General features: G+C 42.1%; 1 protein-coding gene across 2 annotated transcripts in view; it reads right to left on the minus strand.

Moving 5' to 3' along the window:
- Positions 1-25,464, minus strand: part of BBOX1 (gamma-butyrobetaine hydroxylase 1) — an 87,762-nt gene that overhangs the window by 54,128 nt on the left and 8,170 nt on the right. The window contains exons 2-3 of one of the 2 annotated variants that reach the window (XM_006260666.4): positions 20,000-20,430; positions 17,722-17,836 (exon numbers count right to left, since the gene is read on the minus strand). In XM_006260666.4, the coding sequence (XP_006260728.1) occupies positions 17,722-17,836; positions 20,000-20,377 (493 nt within the window). In that variant the 5' untranslated portion in view covers positions 20,378-20,430. The remainder of the gene's footprint in view (positions 1-17,721; positions 17,837-19,999; positions 20,431-25,464) is intronic. The other variant, XM_019476807.2, reaches the window with a different exon arrangement.

Genomic DNA, 25,464 nt, shown 5'->3' on the forward strand with positions numbered 1-25,464 from the left:
GCAGCAGGGAGAATGGCAGGGGTCAGAGGGCTTGTAGCAGAGCTCCCCATGTGGCGTGGGGCAGCATGAGGACAGGACAGGAGCTGGTAAGTGGGACTTCTTTTTTTCAAAGAGCTGGTAGCTGGGGCTGTGTGGGGCTGGGAGAGCAGGTGGAGGATGGGGCCTGTGTGATTTGGAGATTTGGTTGATTCGGCAGCAGCCAAGTCTCGGAATCAGATTCAGCCCAATCAATTTGGGACTGTGATTTGAATCACCGAATCGAATCACTGCCCCCCGAATTGGCTGAATCCAAATCTAAAGTGAATATTAGCTATTTCGCATAGGCCTAGTGACTGGACAGAATACAGAGTGGTCATTAGCTGCACAGAGCAAAGAGACTAAAGAATGTAGTTACAATTTTCAACATTTGCAAGGTTTGCAAATTTCCAACCACAACTAGCATTTCTTATTCCTGTTTTAAGCTACATTAGAAAGACTATCCAAGATATACAACACACATCCTAATACAAGCTGTCCATACAGACCATCTTTTATATTCAACCCTGTGTTTCAAAGAAACTGTGGCATGACTGACAAGTAGCTGACTTTCTCAAAATTATTTCACAAAATGAAAAACAGTACAATCCTTGAGGAGAAATATAATCTCACCTCATTAAATTCCTTAGTGAAATCATTCAAGTGCCTTTTACTAACTACTCTAGTGTTTTTAACTCACCATATATCCCTTCACAAGTTAAAAAAATAATTTTTATAGATGCATACACATATATGCACACCCACCCACCCATGAATGCTTTCTATTTTTCCCTCTATAAAAAGTTACCTTAGCCTCCAAATTAAAATATCCTTGACTGTACTGAATGACCTGCCAAGAACATTCTGTAAAACATCCCAATTCCTTTTATACCCACAGATTTTGTTGTGTTGGTGCAGGTACATCATATGAAAATTGATGGAATATTTAAGTTAGATATGTTTTCCTTCCTAATCTTTCTTACAATCTTTCTAATAAATACTTCCATAACCTATGTTATACAAAATGAAGCATGTTCATATTCATGTATTTCAAGCACTATTTGTTAGGTTAACAGGTCTTTCCAGTGGTGGAAAATGTGTCTGGATTTTAACTGTAGCTCCAAGGTGAGAAGTTTGTCCTGGCTCTCCTTTCCCTTCCAGCAGCATGAGGTTGTTGTTATATCTCCATGAGCAATCTCCTGCAAGATGTGAAAGCCCCTTTTTCAGGAGAGGTTAGTATCATAGTATCATAGTGCTTAGGGTTGGAAGGGACCTAAACAGATCATCAGGTCCAACCCCCTGCCCCGGGCAGAAATGGGTGCTGGGGTCATATCACCCCAGCCAAATATCTGTCCAGCCTCCTCTTGAAGACCCTCAAGGTAGGAGAGAGTACAACCTCACTTGGGAGCCCATTCCAGAGCCTGGCAGCCTTAACTGTAAAGTAATGTCACCTGAATCTTCTCTCTAACAATTTGTGGCCATTATTTCTAGTAACCTGGGTGGTGTCTAGGGGGAACAGAGACACCCCAATTTCCACTGGTTCCCCCTGGTGAGTTTGTAAATGGCCACCAGATCCACTCTCAGCCTTCTCTTGTGGAGGCTGAATAGGTTCAGGCCCTTTAGCCTCTCTTCGTAGGGCCTGCCCTGCTGCCCCTTGACCATGCAAGTGGCCCTCCTCTGGACCCTCTCAATGCTAGCCACATCCCTCCAGAACTGGCTGCAGTACTCCAACTGTGGCTTGACCAATGCTACATCGAGGGGAAGGATTGCCTCCCTGGACCTGCTTGTGAAGCATCTGTAGATGCACGACAAGGTGCGGTTAGCCTTATCGACTGCTTCCTCGCATTGGCGGCTCATGTACATCCTGGAGTCAACAATGACTCCAAGATCCCTTTCTGCCACCGTGTTGACAAGAAGGTTGTTCCCCAGCCTATAGGTGTGTTGCTGGTTTAGTCTCCCTAGATACAGCATCTTGCACTTGTTCGCATTGAATTCCATCCTATTCTCATCAGCTCACCTCTGTAATTTGTCTAGATCTAGCTGGATTCTGTCCCTCCCCTCCAGTATGCCCACCTCACCCCACAACTTGGAGTTGTCAGTGAATTTGGACGGCGTGCATTCCACACCGACATCCAGATCACTGATAAAGAGGTTGAATGGTACAGGCCCCAGGACCAAGCCCTGGGGGACTCCACTGCCCACATCCCTCCAGGTCAAAAATGACCCATCCACCACCACTCTCTGGACGCGACCATCTAGCCAATTTGCCACCCATCTGACTGTGTAGGCATCAATGCCAATCACCTAGTTTTTTTAAGAGAATGTGGTGGGAAACCATGTCAAAGGCCTTCTTGAAGTCCAGGAAGACGAGATCCACCTCAACACCTTCATCCAGGGACTTTGTGACCTGATCATAAAAAGAAAGCAGGTTAGTCAGGCAGGACCTTCCCTCAATGAACCCGTGTTGGTTGCCCCTGAGCATTACCTTCCCTGCTGGGTCCTTGTAGATGTGCTCCTTCATAACGTTCTCAAAGGTCTTCCCAAGGACCGAGGTAAGACTGACTGGCCTATAATTGCTGGGGTCCTCCTTTCTCCCTTTCTTCACATTGGCCCTTTTCCAATCCTCTGGTACCTGACGAGTGCCCCATGCGTGCTCATACAGTTGTGCCAGGGGCCCCGCTATGACCCCCACCAATTACCTCAGCACCCTTGGGTGAAGAGCATCTGGACCTACTGATTTAAATACGTCCAATCCCTCCAAAAGTTCCCTAACTAGGTCGTCCCTGACCCTAAACGTGGCCGTGCCTCCCCTGGGTCTGTCCGGAATTCTAATGGGGAACATGTCCCGGTCCCTGTTCAGGAATATGGAGGCAAAGAATTTGTTAAAGATGTCAGCTTTTTCATTTGCCGCAATCATTAGATTGCCATGCCTATCCCATAGGGGCCCCCACATTACCCGATGCCTTCTTCTTACTTCCTATGTAATTGAAAAAGGACTTTTTATTATCCTTAATTCTGGTCACTAGCCCTAGCTCCATCTCTGCCTTGGCCTTCCTAACAGCCTCCCTGCAGTCCCAAGCAAGGGAGGTGTAATCCTCCTTGGTGATAGCCCCTTACTTCCACTGTTTGTACGCCTTTTTTGCCCTCAGGCATTCCTGGATGCCTTTGCTGAGCCGTGGGGGCTTCTTAGCACTCCTGCAACCCTTGGTGTGCATTGTGACTGACTCCCTTTGAGCTCAGAGGCTTGTTTCCTTGAGGAACAGCTACCCGTCTTGGACTCTCATCTCATTGAAGCCCCCAATACCTCTCCTACTAACCTTAACTTACAGAAGGTGGTTCTCCTGGAGTTGAGGAGCTCAGGAAAAACAATTGCTGGAAAGAGATGCTGGTAGCAAGCCTGTTGGGCTCCTGAGCTGCTAGGAATATGTTGAAACTCTGAGTGTATAGGGCTTGACCTCCTCTGGTTCCCTTGGTTTATTTTGTTATGGGAATCTCATCCCTGACCATGGGCTACTGGTACCACCTTGGGGGGGGGGGAGCACATGCTCCCCCAGGAACCAGTCAGCGACTGGAGGTGGAGGGGGTCCCCCCACAGCCAATCTTGCTGACTGGGGGGGACCCCCAATCTTGCCAACCAGGAGGGGTCCCCCATGGCAAAACTTACTGACCAGTCGGTGAGCAGCCATGGTGCTCCCTGAAGTGGCTGCAGCTGCTTCCAAAAGCAGCCGCGGCCTACAACCCCATCTGGTACTCGTGGGGGGGGTACTGGTGCTCCCACCTGCTCCCCCTGCCTAAGTGGGGAGCACAGCTGGTCAGGGGGTGCACCAGCGCTCTCAGGAGGTGCACGTGTACCCCTGTGCATCCCCTACATATTGCCACAGAAACAGAATGGTGCCGTTTTGCACAGCCCTACTTTCTATGCCTGGACAGGATGAACTGGCCTCTTGGGTCCAATTGTTTAGGGCACAGACTAAAAAAAAAATGTATTTAAAGCATTTCTATTAATAACTTGAGTTCTTTTGTAGATATAAACTGCCAAGGTGTTGTATCTTCCATTTGGAAGCAGGGCACCAATCCTTTCCAGCATAATATGACTTCTTTAGGATCAACATCTTCCAAGGTGGAGCAGCCCTTAATAAATTAATCTCAAGAGTCTCTCTGTCAATTATGTGGATCCTGTACAATTTTGAGAAAATGAAATGTTCTCTTATGCTCTAATGCCTTGTACTAAAATGGCTCTAGTAAAATACTTACAGAAACTCTTATTCTCAGCCAAAAACTCAGCCTAATCCTTGGAAATAGTACCAAGTGCTTATTTACTTTATATGTAAAATAGACTTTTACTGGAAGTGTCGTGTCAAACAGTAATTCCTCCCATGACCAGTGTGAGGGGGACCACAGATGCCATTGAGTGTAGTCTATGATCCACTGGCCTTTTACTGAGGACATGATTCGTGGGAGGTGCACAGCAGGGCACATGCTGCTTTAAAAAATAAAAGCTGCAGAAAAGGCAAATGCAGTTTTGGGCTGTATCAGTAGAAGTAGTAGGTGCAAGACATGGGAGGTGATAGTGCCTCTCTACTAGTTAGGCCTCATCTGGAGTACTGTGTGCAGTAGGACATGAAGAAGTTAGAGAGGGCTGAGAGGCAGGTGACAAAGATGATCAAGGGTTTGGAAGGCATGTCATATGAGGAGAGGCTGAAGGAGCTAGGCATGTTCAGCTTATGGAAAAGGCACATAAGAGGGGACATGATAGCAGTCTTCAAATACTTGAAGGGCTTGCCATAAAGAAGAGGGAAAGTGCCTTTTCTCTCGCTGCAGAGAAGGCAGGCCAATTGCTTGAACTTGCAGCAAAGTAAATTTAGACTGGATATCTGGAAAAAACTTGTTCACTGTTAGAATAGTCAGGCAGTGGAATAGACTGTCTAGGGAAGTTATGGATTGCCCATCACTGGAGGTGTTCAGGAAGAGGTGGGACAGCCACTGATCGAGGGTGATCTAGGCATAGCTATGCTTATTTTTTAACATGGGTATTTCTCATCCTTCTGGGCTTTGCTGTTTGCTCCTACCCCCCACCCCACTTTTTTCCTGCTATATGTATCAGGGTGTTTTTAAGTCTCCCCAGAGGCTTTAGGTATTGGCTATAGCCAAGGCTGGGGTCTCTGACTCGGGTGTGCCAATGTTCCTCCTGTGACCAAAGCCAGAGGTTCCTGGCTAGAGGGTCTTGCCTTTCTGCTCAGGGTCAGACCAATTGCCATTTCTGGGATCAGGAAGGAATTTTACTCCATGGTCAGATTGGTACAGACTGGGCAGGGGGCATGGCCCTCTACCCAGGACCTCTTCAGCATATATTGACAACATTTTATAGAAGCATGACATTGGCTGCTGTGGTTCTCTTGCTTTACCTGTGGCAGGTTAGGGTATTAGGTCTATGTTGTATCAGGGTTGAGGGTAGTCTTATGTAGAGTTTAGTTTATAGTTTGTATGGAATAGTTTGGATTGAAATGATCCTGTCTCAGGCAGAGGGTTGGACTAGATTATGACCCAAAAGTGGGTCTCAAGAATATATCAAAGTGTCATGAACAAACTTAAAAAATGGATCAACCAACTTTAAAAATGGATTTTTCTATAAAGGAGAAAAATGTAGGAATCCATGGCTATGCCTCTGCAGCCTGCAAGGGGCTGCTTGGGGCTCCTCATGCCCCACACACATACCTTACCCTGCCCCACACACCCACCCCCTGTGCCACACACTGGGGGGCTGGGGGCAGTGGGTCGAGATTGGCCATCAATGTTTTCAAATGGGTCCTGGTACAAAAAAGATTGAGAACCACTGAACCTGATGACCTCTTACAGTCCCTTCCAGCCCTAGTTCTTGATTACTCTAATTTAAGAAGGTGCTAACAAAGAAGTGCTGATTAAAGTACATGTGGTAAACCTTGTCCTTTTGCTACACAAAAGAGGCTCCCCAATTCCCAGTTCCTCCATTAGCGCACTGATGCAGTTAAAAGTTTTTGCAACAGCCCTTTCTGCCTAACATTTTCCATTTTTCCTTTTGTTAGTGTATGATGGTAACAGTGGCAAGAACAGTAAGGGTGCCTGTAGAGTGCAGAGGCTGTTCAAATGTTTTGTAATTACAGTGTGTCAGAGCAGAATTGATTAATCAAGTCTGCAGGAGCCTGGCAATTACCATGCTCCAGCGGCATCCTGCTGCCATTTTGCAGCATGGGGATGCTGATACATGAAACACTGCAGTACTTTAATTAGAGTGGCTCTGCTCCCCACACCCCTGGAGCACGTGTAAAAGTGCCATACTATACCAACGGCTCCCTTGTTAGTGGCTGAGAGCACTTTGTCTACAGTAAATCCCCACTGTTACCAATAGTGGTGGAGCTGAATGGTTAGCAACAATGGCAGAAATTTAGAAGATGAAAATCTAGTACAGACTGAAAACTTGCATGTTATAAAACTGTCACACTTTGTTTAGTAGTCTTTCAACTGTTTTTCCTTTTGAATTTAAATGTTGTCTGCTTCATCTACGTTCAAAGGTTTTATGACATGCTGCTGAATCAGGGCCTTCATATTTAGAAGTTGGATCTTGTAAAGACTTGAGAAGTTTGAGAGCTTAGGCCCTAAATTTGTAACATTAATTGTGTTTCATTCAGCTGTTTTCATTTAAGAGTATTAATATAGTCCCTTGCACTTAATATTTATATCTGCCATATAAAGCTATGAAAATCAAAAGAAATACAAATTTCCATATTGATCCTAATGAGAAGATCATTGTCTTTGTTATATTACATAAGCCTTTCTAGCCTTTCTGAATACTCAACAGACACTTTATAAAGGGAGAAAAAGAGAGGAGAAAAAAGGTTCTTTAAAGCTATAGCTAACAGAAAATGATTCACTTGCAGTAAAATGTTATCCAAAATTGAGCGTAACCCAGAGTATTTAAATACCAGCTCAAGGCTGCATGTTTAATAAATGTTTTTATCATTAACAAAGAAGAAACTGACTGACAATTATGCTACATTTTATAGTTGAACTGCTGGACTATTATTTAGAACAGATGCACTTCACAAATTCATTGTATTCTGTTAAAGTGTGTCAGCCTAAACAAAGGCTGGGCCCTTACCTATGGAAGGCAGACAAGGTTCCTTGGGTGAATCTGATATCTTTTATTAGACCAACCCAAATAGTTCTAGAATAGTTATTAAGCAAGCTTTCAGGTTCAAAAACCGTTCGTCAGGCTAAGCTCGACAAAGGGTTTTTGAACCCGAAAGCTTGCTTAATAACTATTCTTCAACTATTTGGGTTGGTCTGATAAAATATATTGGATTCACCCAAGGAACCTTGTCTGCCTATGTCCTTAGACCAACATGGCTACAACCTACACCCTTACCCATAGAATGCACTTATCTATATTTAAAACGTCCTCAACTAGTTTTGTGAGAGGGGCCTGGTAAATTTGGGGAATAGGAGGGAGGGGATCAATTCTGAAAGCAAGAAATGGAAGAATTTTATTTGAATTTTCAGCTGAATTTCCAAGTTTTTAAAAACATTTCTAGAGATCATACTTCTACCATATTTACATACACATTATTTGCAATTCTCATAATTTTAGGGGGATCACTGAGCTTAGGAGCTCAGCACAACTGTACCTCAGTTTCCTCCCTCTCATAGACCCTGTGCCCAAAAGGCCAACCTCTTTATGAACCACCTTGAAAAAGATTTTTTTAGAAAAGTGTACCACTGAACCTGCATTAAACCAACGATACACAGATGATGCTTTCAGCCTCTGGACTGAACACAAACACATGAATCTGGATTTAATACCACAGCGTCAAGAACTACAAGCCTTTCTTCAAATTCCCTCTAGAATACACTTACAGAGACGTCAACTTTCTGAATACCAGTTGTTTAGGGTTCCAAATGGCACCCTAAACAACAGCATATAGAAAACTCATACACTTACCTCCATAAAACTACTAATCATCCCAAACCCACCAAAAAAGCTGTATTCTATAGCCAGATTCTCCAAAACCACTGTGTCTGCTATTAGAATACCCCTGACACTACCTGTCACCCCAGTTCCAGCCCTAACCCTGCACATGCTGAATAGAGCCTGTCAACCCAGCCTCAGTTCCTATTGCCAGCTCTCATTGCACCAGTGGGATCTTGTGCACAGGCCTATGCCACCTGGCCTGTGGGGCTTGATAATTTGGGACTGGCAGTGTGATGGCAATGTTAATTGTCACTGCTCCATTCTGACCAAATTTCTGAACCTGTGGGGAGCCCAGCGAGACAGATCACGCAGGCTGCATCTGACCTGTGGGCCAGGGGCTGAGCATCCCTAATACAGAATATATAACAGAAAGGCTACTCTACTGCAATACCACCATGGGATATATAGTACCTGAACAGAAGAAAAGGTGGGTCTCCCTAACTCACTTGGAATAAACTTTTATCTATACAGAAAATATTCTAGTTTTACATGGAGAAAAGGACAGAAAATAGGCATGGTTAAAGGAAGTACTAGGTGAACTGGAGGTAGGATAGACACTCATTATCTCTCCCTTTTGTCCATGGAGGTGTGGGTTGAAAGTTAATGCAGCTCTGGGTTGTTACTACCTTTCCCCACTCACTATAGTTATTTCTTAAGTCCAAGACACTAGCATCTTCAGGACACTTGCAAATTGGGTGGTTCCAAAATGGGACAAGAGAAAGAGAAATGACAGAACAAGAACTGAACAGGTATCTGTGCAAACATGTTTTCCTCTTCACCTCCCCTTCCATAGGAAAAGACCCCTGCCTTACGTTTAGCTAAAATATCTGCTCTTCGACTCTTAGCATTCTGGAAAGGATCTATATATAGAGTTCAGTATTTTTATACTATGAAATTAAAGAAATGCTGTGAGGTTAAAAAACTTAAGTGCTTTATCAAAAATATATAATTAAAATATTATATAATAAAATGTGTCATACAATTGTAGCTTGCACAAGATACACTCCCACATATTGAACCCAGGGACGTTATTCCACTTTTATTAAAAAAAAATCTAAAGCTCGAGAATCTATTAAACAGGGATCCTGTTCTTTGCCAATATTTCCTGGTGGTAAGCAATCCTGTTCACATTATTCATTATTCTATCATGTCAGTATAGCACATTTTTCCACTCCTGAACCATAGTCCATATAGTGTCCATTTTGCTAAGGTAGTAAGGTAGTATTGAAGGATACAGATTATAACAGCTGCATAGTGAGGAAATGTTAAAGCAGAACCATTAATTCTTTGACAGCCTTGATTTTTACTTTATGGCAGAGCTGAAATTACTGTATTAAAAAACTGTTTGTTTTTCACACCATTTACAGGTAAAATGAATAGCTGAACCTTTTATAAGAAACTAAAATACAGGTCAACAGAGCTCATTCATGACTTTCAAACCCAATTATGTTATGACTAATAAAAAACAGACGTGAGATTAAAAAAAAAAAAAGAGCTACAGAGCCTTTCACTTGTACTTTACATAGGAATTGCCATGACAGATATTACCACTGGTTCATAGTTCAAGATAACGTTTCTCTCAGCAACCAGAGGTAGAAACCCCACTACATCTCAGGTAAGAGATAATGGGGTTACTTTTTAATGGCTGATTGGTGGTTTCTGTGAAATGACCAAGTGGTCCTACTTTTTGTTATTATACAACGATGTATACTCCGGCAGCAAATGTGTACATAGCACTAATTAGCAAGCTTAACAGAGATCCCCCTGGAACAAGCAAGGTCAGGGAAACTGTAACTCCATATCTTCATGTTGGTTATATTTTGAATAAAGAGTACTTTAATTTTGTTGGGAGAACAACGACAAAAAAGGCACTGTCCCCCTTCCCCCCCCACCTTTCCCTCAAATTCCTGATGAGAAAATTTGGGAAATTTTACATCTGAATGAGTGGTTGGCATTCAGTCAGAGTTTTCCTTCTGTTTTAGTCATGTAAAGTAATTGTTTCTAAATTAAAAATGGGAAGTCAATCTGATGAGTTCATCATCAGTTCAAGGGAATAAATCCTTGTAAAATCCAAGTAAGACAGAAAAGTCTGAAACATTATGTTTTTTCCTAATAGTGGTGTTTTCTTCCTAATAGTTTTTTAATGTGGCGGTGGGGACACTTTAACTATAGCTCATCAAACAAGCTTTAGTTAAAGCGCCCCTCTGCCATTTTGAAGCATGGGGATGCTGAATACATGTGATGCTGAGGCTGATAGAGCATGCTGATTAACATGCTCCCGCAGACTTGATTAATTGAGTCTGCTTTGATGCATCGGCTAATTAGCATGCATCAGAGCAGGCATTGGAAATGTGTCTAGGTGCCCACTGGTGCTAGATGGATTGGAAGGATTGCCATAATCTGTAGAGATGTATCTTAAATATGTTGGAAAGGCACAAAGTTCCTGATGCAAACATAGTTTCTGCATGCCTGATTTGAGTATACATGACACCCTGATGAACATGCTTACAAATCAAATGCAATATATCCTTCTGTGTGCATGATATCTTGACTTGGAAATATGATTCAAAAGTGTTGCATGTGTTCAGGGCACATATTCGTTTGCAACTTTTGCATTTTGATATTTCAAAATCTGGGCCTTGGTATCTCTGCAATTCAGAAATACATTTGCCAAAATTAGAAGCTTGTAATAGGATAAACAGTGGCAGGTCATTGATAGTGTCCTTGTCTCCAAGCTTTGCCTTGCCCTTGGTTCCCCTGCTTTACCTGTGGCAAGTGAGGGCAGGGGCTGGCAATTTATGGCCTGCAGGGGGACAAGGGCACTATCAATGTTCCCCAGCAGTGGCGGTGCCTCGGTGGTGGAGGGCCTTGGCAGTGTTTCATGGCAGGCTTCACCCATGCCGTGGCAGGAGCTTTGCCTCTGTCATGGTCAAGTGGTAGAGGTAAATGCTGCCAGTGATATTCAGGCTCCTGGTGTGTCCTTTTAACTGATGTGTCACATATTCAAATTAAATTATTATACAAACCAGCCACACAGATGATCCACAATTAATGATTAACATATTTGTGGCTAGTTCACCATTTTTATTACATAATAAATTGCTTAACTTGTGGCATGTTTACAATTTATCATGATATTAACATGTTAAATATGATAAATGTAACATGGGAGGGACTTCTAAATTTACACACTAGGGTTGAAGTATTGTTGCCATGATGGTCCAGGAAATGTATGAGAGGGAATGGCTTTTTTATATCTGTTTTTAGATCAACTCTGGAGTTGGGAGAAATTTTGGATAATCTTTTGACCATGAAGTGCCTTTCTTCAGTTCTCTGAAAAAGAAGTAGATGCAGGCTAAGCTGAATAACAGAAAACAAAACCCCCTATCAGTATAGTTTACATGGACTACTGAGTGTCCTTCAACTACTGCATCTGAGATTTGGGAGACAGAAAAAGGCAATAGTGAATATAATGTCACAAAGTATGTATATATGTGAAGTGGGGATTTAATGAGGGAGAAGATAGATTAATAGGGCAAAGAACCATATAATCCAGGATTAGAGGGAGAAAACAGTCGTCAGAAACCAACCAAAGCCAAAACCTCTCCATATCAACACTGTTGTTTTTGTTATTGCATGTTTTTCTTCCCAAAGTAGGCTACAAAAGGGATAAGGGATTCTCCAGGCATCCTCCCACACAGACCTGTTGTAGGACTGCACTAGGAGTAGGACAGAATAGGTTAGCTGTTGCATGTGAATAGCACATATGTTGAGGCATCATGGGATACTGGATGAACTCTCCACCCTTTCAGGTACTGCCAGACTTCTAAGAGCACAGATAGAACAGCAGCTCCCTGTTGCAACTTATAGCTCTTTGCAGGAAGCGCTATGAGCTGCAACAATTCCCTGGACCCAACAGATGTTTGCTGTTGGATCTCGGAGTTGGGGATTCCAGCTACTTACCAGGAGCCTGCAGCCCAGACTCCATAGCAATGGCACTCCCCACACCCAGGCCAGATGGAGGAGGGAAAAGGGACAGAGGGAGCTCATTGTTGAGGTTCCCCAGTTGGTGTCACCCTCTAGTTCAAGCTGTGAAAACCCCAGACCAAATTCCCTTTGCTCCCTTTCTCTCCTCCCATTCTGAAAACAGTGACAGGCTAGGATCTCTGCAGACACAAGTTACAGAATGCACTCGGTTTTGGAGTGTGTTCATCTGAACCCTTATGCAATGAAGGTTCAGATTTTTGTGGGATTGGGCCCTTTTAAAGCAGTCTGCAACTGTTTGGTCATGGGTGTAGACTGCTTTCCAGGGCCAGATCAGACAAAAATTGTCACTTCTGTTTATGCCCTAAAGCACAGCATAGATAATTTCTTTACTGTCTTTCTGTTTGAATGCTAATTTAGGATCAGTTAGCCAGTAAGGAGTCTATTATATATGAATGAGAGACAAAATCCATACATCATTAAGGTGGAATTTGGCCCAATACAGTTTTATCATACTCAATTTACTTCAGTAAATTCATAACATTAAATTAATTTGATGTGTTCCCCTCTATTATTTGAAATATTTTTGACATCTAGTTTTTGGAATAAGAAAGATTCCTGACCAATAATTATTTATCAAAAAGACAACCCATTTGCCTAACACCAAAACTAAATAACCACTTATCAAAGAAATTCCACAGTTGTGATAATGTCAGCAGTAGCGGTTAACCACTAACTAAGCCTGGCTGGTTAGGGATTAGACTAACTATATGGGATTGGTAGGAGAGACAGTTATATGTAAGATTATATCACGGGCCCTGATTCTAATCTTAAGAACATATTCTGCAGTGTCTCTGATAGCTTCAAAAGAGTTATTTGGGATTTATGATGATACACAAAGAGAAAAGTAGAATCTCATTATTTCATAAGGAAAGCCTCAATTTGCGAATGTGAGAAAAATGAAAATGAGCTAGTAGTTGTAACTCACCGTTTCCTACCCTATAACAGCCTGAAGTGCGGAACAACATTATGAAAACATGCCTTTGCAGTCTGATGAAGCATGCTGCTGCTTACAAAATCGTATGCATCCCATTGAGTGAGCTTATGGCCCCTTCTACACATTACCTGTATCACACAATTACCAGGTTAACTGCACAATTAATTTAGACATATACAAATTAACTATCATGCCATAAAAAATTCCAACCAGCTATAAAGTTATTGCTGGAAAATGTGTAAGGGATGCGTGGGGTGCCCTGTAACTGGGACATTGTAGTAGCTGCAGTCTCCCAGCCATGGGGGTGTGTGGAGTGCCCCCATGGCTTGAAGATCGCAGCTGTTGTGATCTCTCAGCCCTGGGTGACACACCCAAGGCTGGGAGACCACAGCTGCTATGACCTCCCAGTCATGGGGGTAAGTGGGGTGCCCCATGGCTGGGAGATCATAGCAGCTGTGATCTCTCAGACATGGGGGTGTAGGGGGGCTCCCAGCCACTGCAGCCTGCTTCTGGCTGGTATAGGGTGAGCCCAAGATTAGGCTTCCCCTGGACTGGAAATAAGGCACAATGGAATCTAATACATGATCCCACAATCATGCCTCATGGCAGAAGGTGCGACTGTGTAGATCGTGCATTACATTCCACCATGCTTTACCTGAATCTGTAGAGGGGCTCTGAAAGGTGCAAATCCACCCTGCATTCTTCCATTCCACAAAGCAACATAAAGTCAGCTCATTGGTCAGTGTCATTGCCTCTATCAATACAATGGAGTGGGGCCTGATCAAAAAAAGGACTACAGAATTGGTCTTCCACAGAAAGCATTATATTTCGATACCAAGTTCCATGTGTTGTGCAATGTAAATGTGTGTACATAACAGCACACAACAGCTATAGTATATCTCAGGTAACTGAAAACAGACTTCTGTACTGCGAAAATCATAGGCCAGGTATCAATTCTACCTTTGGCTTGGTATAACGAGATCTAAAATCCTCTGCTGCAGAGACCTTTATTAATTCTCTTTGACATTGAATAAAATGGTATCTACTTTATACACAGTGGCCAACGTCTACAAAAATATCTTGGAAACTTCCTATTCAGATAAATAAATTCCTTTCCAAATAATTTTCATAAATGTCTCATGACACCTAAGGTACGGATTTTAGGTACTTTCCTTAAGTTGAAAATGAGTTTGGGGAAGAATATTGGGAGGTTAATCAGAGACTGGTTCTGGCTTCAGTGTGAGATGAATGTACAAGACATGTTTGCCCATGGATAAAATTGGGAAAAAGGATCAGTTGTTAATGTCTGACTACCCAGTCACTGTTGAGAACGTGCCCAGCCCAAGCATTCAACCTCTTTAGGAGGAACAGTGCTGCATAAATGGCTGCCATTTCTTCACAGACTTAGGTTACATGTGCCTGTGGTTCTTGGGAAGATGCAATAGTTCCTGAAAATAGAAGAGAAGCTAGACTTATTTTCTATGGCAAAACAAGAGGTTAATTTCTAGCAGATAGTCTTCCCATTCTGAAAATATGTAATGACTTGATCAAGAATCTACTGAAGTGAATGAAAATATCTGTATGGGTAGATTTTGCACCACAGCTTTTGAGTCAAAACAGGTTATATGTCTACAAGGAGGTGTTCGTTTCTTAAGATAAAATATTTTTTAGGATATTTTACCGTATTTGAGTAAAATACTGTAAAAAAGAACAAAAAGTTTGAGAAAGACACAGGGAAGGAGCAGGAAAGAACAAAATGTATATGCACTCTCTTGTGAAAGAAGATAATGTATGACATTGTTGAGTGCATTGGTTGATTTAAAAATTAGGCCGTGAATGTTTTGATTGGGTTGGGTTGATCTCAGCTGCAAATATAACAAAATGTCCAGAAGTCCACAGTGTTTGTCTTTGATGAGGTGACTGAAAACTAAGCAAGCAAAATCTTAGACCTCACCAAGGCTCAGTATCATAAGGCCCTGACAAATATTGCATTTATAGTGTGCTGAACATGTTAATTGTGCTGTAAATTGCACCAAGTCAGATATCAACCAAATTATGACACCATAAAATAGCAAATGAGGCCCAAAAGTGTTCCATATATAATGGAGAACAGCTTATGGCTAGTTTGTATGGCACTTCAAATTGAATGCGAGGCATATGTCCCAGACCCAGAACCACCCAGCCAATGCTGACAATTAGCTGATTGTTGGCATCAGCATCAGGCAGCCCCACATCTCAAAATGGACCCAGGGCTGCCTGAGGCCAATGCCAAAAAAATTGCTGATTGCTGGCATTGGCCCCGGACAGTCCCAATTCTGGAGCTAGGCATTTGTGGGGTATGGGTTGGGGGCAGCCTCTGGGTTCAGGACACAGCTACCCTCTGCCCAATCTGTAGCTGCCAGGGGCTAGTATATGCTTGAAACTGTCTTATAAAGAAAGTGCAATTAGCATTTTCCTAAGCTATGGGGGATGAATATATTCTAAATGTTTGCTTGGTTCTATCTAAAACCCATTCTCCTATACAGAAAAAAGGACAAGGAGAAAATGTTCCATCAGAAAACAAAAATTGGACCTATTATGAGAAAATGAAGTATTGTTTTGTTTTCCTGACTAGGCCATCTGCCTGCAGCAATTGTTATTGCTAACTAATCGCAAACAAGAATGTGTCTGCATTCATTCATTGTTTCAGTATACTTTTGCAACATAGGCTAGGATCTCAATTTTGAGCTAGACACATTATGTCATTCAATTGCCTCCATGACCTGGATTTTTGCCATATACAGCCTTCTGAGAGCTCTATTGCTGGTGGGGGATTGGAGGGGATCTTAGATGATAGAGACAGCTGACAGAGGGATCCTGCATCTGCTGTTCCACCCCACTCCAATATAGGGGCTACTTCATGGAAAGGAAAGGATCTCTATTAGAGTACTCTTGTGTACTCATTGTACAGAACCAGTTGTAACTGTTTCCCTGATCCTCACTGTCTCACTCTTCTGTGATGAACAGAGGTCTGATTCAGAAGATATTAAAGCCCCATATGTTTTGCTGTTTTCTTTTTTCCCTAGTTGTCTAAAATAAAATTAAACAAAACCACCTTCCTTCTTCCTATGATTGCTTAAAAACTTCCAAAAGTTTTACTTAAGTTGGTTTTAGAAATATGTCTCAACCAATCCTTTGATCTGCTAAAATTTGAGGAAATTCATATCCAGAGCTGAATTTCTCAGCTCGTGTCTATCTTGTTTGCTTTTCTTATACAGCGAAATCCCCTTGTACCTGATACATCTTAACACTTAATGCAATTCCAGTCCCTTTTCCCATAGACCAGAACTATTGCAAAGAGATAACATCACAGGTGACAGTAAAATTCTTGTCAGCTTCAGTACTTTATATACTAAAAGACACAGAACAAGCAAGGAAAGAAGTGATGTTAAGGTGCATAGCGGGTGCATGCAGGTTCACATACACCCCCGGAGCATGGTGGTACACCCCCTATAAAAAGGCACCACCAATACTGCTGGCAGCACCGGTAGGTGGTCACCACTCACCCCCCTCACCCCTGCTGCCAACACCGCCAGCGGCATCTGTGGGCAATATGCAGTTGGCGGCATCTGTGGGTGGTCACAGATTGCCAGTCGGCGCTCACCACCCCCTCTCCCCCACCGCCGACAGCACTGCAGCTGCCTGTGGCAGCTCTCCTCTTACTGCTGCCACACTCCTGCCTCTGCCAGTGCCACGGCTGCCTGTGGGAGCTCACTGTGTCCCCCCTCCCCCCCAGCTCCTAGGGGCATGCGGCATTCTTGGGCGCATTCATGCACTGCAACAAACCCAGTGCTCTAAAGTTATTGTGGGTGGTCCCTGACAGTGTTCCCTCTAAGCTGCATGGTGTCCATGGCCGCACAGGCGCCTGGCAGCACGGCATGAGCGTGCCTGTGTGGCCATGCACACTGCCTAGCTTAGAGGGAACGCCAGTCACTGAGGGCATTTTTACATATGGTTTGGGCTAGGAGGGGAGTGCATTTTAATTAGAGTGCCTCTTGGGAGCTGCTTTAATGAAAACACCCACAGAATCTCATGGATTCAGTGTCCTGCATTTCAAAATGGTGGCAGGGGTGCCTCAACTAAAGTTTAGCCAACGAGCGTCAGTTAAAGCACCTCCACCGCCATTATGAAACATGGGAACGCTGAATACATGAGATGCTGCAGCACACTGGAGTGTTCTGATTAGAATGCTCCAGCAGACTTGATTAATCAGAACGTGTTAAACCATGTGTATAGGTGCCCCTCAGGGCATCCCAGTTTCATCAAGTATGTCAACAGAAGTGTGAATGATGTTTTAGTCTCAAGATACAAGGGCACCAGTTTCATCAATTATGTCAACAGAAATGTGAATGATGTTTTATAGCATGACACAGAAGTTATTTTCTCGAGAGGATAATAACCACATCATTAAAGAGTGACATTCAAATGCCGGACATCACAACATAAAGAGAACTTGATCTGAACATTAGCATAGGATCTTTGGTGGGTGAGACAATTACTAATTAATAAACAAAAGGAAATAAATGCATAAAATGACCCTTTTCATTGCAACTAGAATTCCTTTAGGATTTCAATTTTCCAGAAAAATAAGACAAGGGCAGCATATATATTCACTGTCCTTCAGATATGTAATAGCCTATATCATTCTGAGAAAGGCATAATATTTGGTTTTGATTCCTACCTGGCACAAATAATTCTTCACGCATTTTTGCTCTGGCTTGTTCAGAAAAGCACCTTTTCTTCAACCATTCAGCCTCAAATTCACTGGTGTGTTCATTTGGCCATATAATATACACCTTATACAATAAAATAAACAGAGCATTAAGAAAGAGATCATCAATAAGATCTACCTGAAATAGTCCCCAAAATTACATAAATGTAGTCATACTCCTAGAAATATGAATTAAATGTGTCATCTGATATATTGGAATTATTTGCCTCTTCCTGGCAACCTCTGCTGACTTAAGAACTACAAATACTTTCAAAAGCTCAATTGAGCACTAGCCACATTTCCCCCACAACCCTCTTTAAAAAAAAAAATAAAAAAATCAGTTTTTAAAGCAGCAGAGTAGAGAAGTGATAGAATTCACTGACTTGTGCTAGATGCCTTCATTCTGGATGCTCTGCCTAACAAACATGCCGTGAATGGGAAAAAGCTTTAATGAGGTGTGACAATGAGGAAAAGGTTGGAAGAGAATGACAACAACTTGGGAAGTACGGGAACAAGTTCAAGGAAGTGAAGGAGAAAGATGAGAAAAAGATGACTGGAAGGGAGAAGAATTAAAATATACTTTATTCATTTTTAAGTGTCACGTTCTCTAAAAGGCTAAGTACAGACAGTCAAAAAGCCTGAGGCTGAATCAATTCAATCTTTGAAGGTTAGTCTAAGCTGCATAGATTGAACCAATAAGCAAGTGAACAGACATTCACTTTTGATTCTGGAAATACAGCCACATGCCTGCAGTGGCCCTGGCCAGAAACTGGGAGGCGCTATAGCATGCCCCCTGCTCAGATGGAACAGGCAGCTTGGGTCAAGGCTAGCCCTTTCACCCTGTGAGTGGGGGGTTTGTGGGGAGGTACAAAGCCTCCTGGGATGCTGGAGGGCTGTGAGTTAACTTGAATGTGGAGGGGATCTAGGACAGAAGTTCAATAAATCAATTTAAGCTAAATCAGTTAAGTCTGATACTACATCCATCCAGGTTTCTCTTAAACCAGTTTCAGCCATTTTGAAAGTGGTTTACGTGCACTGAACTTCTGTCATGTTACAGATTTGAACCAGTTTCCGATCACTTATAAACCAGTATGGTTTATATTTAATTTCTGTCCCTAGCCAAAGTGTTCACATGCCTTTTTTGTTTTGGTCCCCTTGGTAGCAACTAATGGTGTTCACTATAGGATATATAACTGAATGGTCAGACTCTGCTAGTGACTGACCTCCATTATGAATTTGTATTTTGGTAGCACTCAATGGCTTCAATTAGGATTGGTGTCCCAGTATGCCATGCAGTACACAGAGAAAGATATAATTCCTGGTCTTGATACACTTAGTATCTCATAGCACCTCTTTTTTTTTCTGTTAAAATAGGAATTTACTTAATACAATTCAGAAAATTTAGAGCATGGAACCAGGAATGCCTCAGCATTGGTCCTAGTGCTTCCATAGATTTTTTTCTGCTACCTTTGGCAAACCATATAAACCAGGGGTATCAAACTTGTTGGGCCCCATGGGCTGGATCTGGACCATGGTGCATCTCACAGGCTGCATGACCTTCAAACCTTGGCATTAATCCTGTCATTTCAGAGTGGCTCCAGAACTCAGGGAGTTAATGCTGCTTCTGCTTATCTCTTCCTTTTCCCCTGTTGTCAGTCTTACACTAAAAACCGTGATTGTGGTGACAGATAAGGTGCGGGTGAGGTAGGAGTGTGCCATTAACTCTCTGGTTAAATAGTTAACACCATAAACTGATTAGAAAGTCAGTATATAGGCTACTAGACTGTTTTTCTCTTTGATTCCATAAAGGAGCCAAGGTTGGTGGAGGGGTTATAACTTAGGGAGACAAAAACACAGATGGAGGGTGGGCTTAGGGAAATGAGAAACTAGGAGAATGAGTCTTCAATTCTATCATCCCACCAACTTCTGATGGCAAAGGAGTACAAGTAGGAGGAAAATCATTTTATACTATCTAAGATCAAAAATCTGGTTTTCTGTTTTCCATGGTTAAAACTTACTAGAGTAAGAATGATTAAGATCTTGTATTTGGATTGCTCAAATGACAATAGTTCCTAAACATCTTGCATAAATGCAGTAAAGTACTGAGATCTGTGGCTAGCATGAGTGGGGCATATTCTGAAATTCATGTTGCAGCTTTACTGTCTATTGCTAATTAAAAATTAGCAAGCACTGTATTATTATACACAAGCCTTTTAAGAGTAAAATATATTTAAAAAAAATTAATTACCTTTTTTCTATCTGTCAAAGTGATGTCCTTCACCCCAATTTCAACATCTAGGTCTTCCAAAGGCAGTTTGCGTGCTTTAGCAGAGTGCAAGAAGCAGTCAGGACACTGACAGTTGTCTCTTAGCCACACAGAAGGGTAAAGGCTCTTGCCCCCGTCTTCCCAGTGGATACAGACAAAATGATTGGCATCAAGAGCTTCCACTTTCTGAATTCTTGCATTCATGTTGAAAGGCTGAGCTGCTTGAACTACTCCAGCTGAATACTGCAAGGGTGAGGATCTTGTTATAATATTCCTGCTCTTTTGTATTAGCAATGAAACACGTGGACAGTCTTGATAGACTTTGGACCTTAATAGGCAGTTAACCACAGCAGTCCACATTTTGATTAGCCTTATGCAGTCTTCAAAGGATGAATGCCTTTGTGGGATTTTCACTACATGCAATAAGTAAGAACACAATAACTTATTGAAGGAATAATGATAAAATAAGGACAATAAAAAAAAAAAGAAAAAAAAAGAGCACCCTTTTTCTGCCCTGCCCTCTTTTCTCTTTCCCTCTCTCTTCCCTGAACTCTTAGGAATACATATTCTCCACCATTTGTACGTTTTGACCCAAGGAGAAAAGTATATTTAGGCTCACATTTTTTAACAGTGACTCAGAAACTTAGGGTTTGACACTGCAGACTCCTTTAAAAGTTGCTGTTATTGGTCCTTCTTACACAGCACATTTTCACCTCCTAATAGTTGAAACCCTCATGAGCCTGTCCCACCGTGTAGTGTGCAACCCCTGTCAATCCAATCACATTTTGTCATCACCCACATACTTAACCTTCAAACTTCCCACCCACCAAGTCACTCTCATCACCAGTGTTTTAAGTATTTTGATGAATGAGTGGGACTTGTTATCTGGCTGAAAGCTATCCTTCCTCTAAACAGAACTGTAACGTGTATAAGCATGGACATGGGATTGGTTGTTTCTCTGTTCAGACAGCTTAAAAAGGATTTATCTCTAAGACATCACCAAATAGATATCACCAAGTAAAGGGGAACAGTTGTTTTGCTTCTCTGGGTGAAGAACACATTGTCTGTTATCCCACCCATTGATCTTATGGGATAATGGGTGGCCTGCTCTCCTCTTCCTGAGACTCACCTAGGCAATTTCTCAATGGTGCATCCCTGGAAGCAGGGAATCATGACATTTCCTGTTTCCAGAACCATGCCTTGGAGATCCTAGGGGTGTGTCTCTGGGCACAAGGAAACCTGAGTAGGCAGTCCCGAGGCTTGAGTGACCTGATCCTGCATGGGAATTCCCAGGACATGCAGAACCAAGCCCCAAGAACACCTGCCTGGTGCAGTTGGAGAGTGTGGCCAGCTCACTTGCCTATATTTTCCCAACACAAAACAAATAGACATCCCCTGCAATAGTGTCATAAATAATTATTACTATTAAATAATTATTATGACCACACCGTGGCATGACAAAGAGTATGGACGTCTATATGCTTTTGCTTTGTGCTGCCATAAAAATGTTTACGGCGACACAAAGGTGATGTTTGTTTCCACCCTAGCTTCCTCCACAGCAATCAACCTAGCCACCTTTTACTGTCAGCCAGCAGCTCCTGCTCCTGTCTTTTACAGCCTATTCTTCCTATAGCTCTATGTAGACTGAATCCCTCACTTTAGGCAATACTGCTCCTTACTTGTCCTTTAAAGAAAAACATGTTCAATATTTAACTTTGAAAAGCCTTTGGCCTAATGAAGCAAGCTGTGAACTCTTACGTTAGGTATAGAGGTTATAATTATCCCTTTTAAGAAGAAAATGACTAACGATAGGATGTATTAATAAAAAAGCAACTATCCTCTATTTGGTCTTTTAAAAATGCTTATAATTATATTTCAAGTGTTTATTTGAGCCTTAGCAGTCTCAAGAGTCCAGGCTTCTGGTTTCAGCTAGATTTATGGTTTGCTGTTTGGCAACACAAGGATGTATATAGAAAGATGTGTATTTCACAGCAAATATTTAGAGCAGTGTTGTTGACTGATGGAATACAGAGAAAAATACAAGAGGAATTTGACCAACAAGAGCTTGTTGTTTTCCTGTGATATGTGTTGCTTCACTGATGCCTGTTTACACACTGATAAATAACTCAGTCCCTAAAATGCATGCCAAGCAGAATCTATTCTGAAATATATGGCAGTAAATCTCTCAAATGACATAGAACAGACCTCTAACGCACAAAATAAAACAGAGGTAACTGACCATGTCATACATAATTGTCTAAAAGAGGTACTAATTCTTCTGTAAAATCTCCAGATAGGTATATTTTGTTGAAGAGAGGACATCTATAATAATTTTTAAAAGACTGGATTTAAGAGGCACCCAATATGTCTCCTTTGTATGTGACAATGGACATACAGATACCTGTTTTTATTTTCATGTTTTTTTTATTAACTGATATTACTATTCACAAAACGCCTATTGTTTTATCAGATGCATATGATTTCACTATTCTCTATACAACCTATTGCTTAGCTGAGCAGGTATTAACTGAGTTCCACCATACCCGGAACAGGAAAGCTTGTACTGTTCCTGGATGTGCTGCATTTCTTTGGTGTGCAGAAGACTTTTGTTTCTAGTACCAACATTCTGACTTAACACGCAAACACAAAATTTTTTTAAACTTCACATTTGGACCTCAATTACTTTTACAAAATGATGCAAAATCCATCTCTTTATGTGTGTCTATCCCAATCAGGAAGTTAGAGCGCAGTCCTGTCTTCTCAGGGAGTTAGAAAGAGCCTACACAGTTCTGAAATGTATGCACACTCAGACCTCTATAGTTACTTTATTTTCAGTACTGTGGGTGCAACTGATATAGCCTTTGCGCAGAAGCATAACTGGGCAGTAATGAGTCTTGGGCACTACTAAACACCCTGCATCTTCCCTGCCATGGCTCTGGCTCCAGTTCTAACAGCAGGGACAGTAGAGAAGCAGTAGAAGTGGGTAGACAGTGGTTCTCTGCACTGTGGGAGATGTCATCTTTTTTTGCTGCCAGCATGCATATTGAGCAGCCAAGAAAACATTGGCTTTCAGCAGCAAAAAAGGAGGTGACTTCTTCCTTGGTACATCCAGCTACTGTTCCTGCAAGGTACATCACCATCATAACTCACTCCCTGCTGACTGAGTCAGAGCCATTGCAAGGAAAGTGCCAATTATGGGGAGGGTAGAATGGAAGGTGATGCATCTTCCTTGCTTCAGTTCTGGCCTACACACACACACGTATGCAGTGCCAGGGACTTGTATTTTGCTTGTCCCCCACATTGTTATATGACTGTCTCAGTTCCCTCTCAAAAGGGAGGAATGTCTGTTTCATAGCCTGCAGCTAAACTAAACATTCATTGGTCTGTAAGGTATATCTCTACCTTGCCTTCTGCCAAACATCAATGTGTTGCATTGACTATAGCATGTTTGGGGTGAAAAACAATTCTGTTTGAACTAATGTAATCTTTTTCAAAGATAAAAATATCACACATTGCTTTTGAAATGCAGCGATCTACTTTGTGGGCCTACTGTAAACTCTCCCAATACTTTGGCCCCCATTTGCTTGTGTAAATCTGGAGTGTCTACTGAAGTCAATGGAATTACACTAAGATAGGGACAGACATTCGAAAAGCTTGAGCCTGAATTGATTCAATCTTTGCAGGTTAGTCTAACATGACTAGGCTGAACCAGTTATTAAATGGAAGACATCCACCCTGGACCGAAGAAATGCAGGCACATACTAGCAGTGGCTCAGGCTAGAAGCTGTGGGATGCTAAAGCAGCCCTCCCTTCCCTTGCACACTGCTGAGCTGAGAGGTGGGGGTGTAGCCAGGCCCTGGCAGGATGCTCGGACTAGGGAGGGGTTCCCCCCCTCACCATTGATAACAGAGCATTTAGTTACACAGCACAGTTACACAGGGATTTATTAGCATTTATCAGCCCTTCAAAAAAAAAAAGCCTCTCTCATTAGTTCAAGCTTTTCTTAAACAACTTTTTCCATGGAAGGAACAGAGGGATGTTACCAGCTACCTGTTGATTAGCTCCAAGAAGCCATAAGCGGACACAGTCCTATCTGTCTTTGTCCTGTCTGGCACAGTACAGACTGTAGCCAGCATATGGTATGGTAGCTAAGCGGAGAGGTGTCTGTGTAAGGCAGAGGGGAGGGGGAAATCCCTACTTGAGCAGGGAGTGGTGGGGGGGAGGGAGCAGGGAGAAGCCAGGCAGATGCTGCTGTTCCTGCCATCTCTGTCAGAGCTCCAGCCAGGAAACAGAGAGCAGAGAGCCACAGCCAGGGTTGCAAAGTATCTGCAATGCTGGGGGACTCTGGTTTAAGTTAAACCAGGAAGGGGTCTGGGACTGACATTGCATAAACTGGTTTGACCTAAATCAGTTAAGTCTGATACTACATTCAACCAGATTTATCTCAAAGTGGTTTCAGCCATTTTCAAACTAGTTTACGTGCACTAAACATCTGTTTTGTTACAGGTTTAAATCAGTTTCTGATCACTTAAACCAGTTTATGTGTAATGTCTGTCCTTAGCCCTAATGAGTTCTGACTCAGGCCCTACTTCTACTATGATTCAGTGTGCTGACTATTTGGAAAGGATCCCTGGAATAGCCGAAAATGGCAAAAATATTTCCTTTGTGGTGAAGTTACTCATTTATTTTCTAAATTCCCAAGTTGTGATCATCAAATCACTCTGCTTATGGTTTCAACTTGAAGCAGTAGCCTACATTAACCATCTATCGAAGGCAATGGTGCAATGAATGAAAACACTGTTTATGGTTTTCCTTGAATGATAGGGTGGTGTCTTCTTTAAAAAACAAAAGGCAACTGAAGCCAACAGATAATTCTGTTCAAAATATGGCTGCCATGACATAACATTTTACTATTGTTAACACTGAGGTACTGAACAGAAATTAACTTTAGCATGAACAAGCCAAGTAAGTACTACTCTGATTTTATACATGGCAAATTTAAGGTCATATTTTACTCAGTTATACCAGTGAAGATCTGGACTCTCTGTATTTCCACCAGCATAAGTGAAAGCAGAATTTGGGCAGCAACTTGCAGGAAGTAATCATTATTACTGTATTACTTATTATGAACATTTTTATTATGTTCATTGTTGTATTACCAAAAGCCTCCCATTATGATCAGGGCCCAATGCAACTAGATGTTGTGTAACTACATGCAGAGAAACTTATGCCCTGAAGAGATCATAACCTAAAGCAGGACAGAAAGAGAAAACTATGACATACAGAAAGTTGGCAATAGGACCAAGAAATGGACCTCAGGAGCTCCCAGTTCTGAATCTTATGCTCAGACTACAAGACTATGGCCAAGTTTATTTTAAAAGATCACTGAAGCTATTGCTTGGAACCTATTATTTATTGCCATGAGAATAATTTTAGTACATTATTCA

This window comes from Alligator mississippiensis, chromosome 2, assembly GCF_030867095.1.
Source record: "Alligator mississippiensis isolate rAllMis1 chromosome 2, rAllMis1, whole genome shotgun sequence".
In the NCBI taxonomy this organism is placed as follows: domain Eukaryota; kingdom Metazoa; phylum Chordata; order Crocodylia; family Alligatoridae; genus Alligator; species Alligator mississippiensis.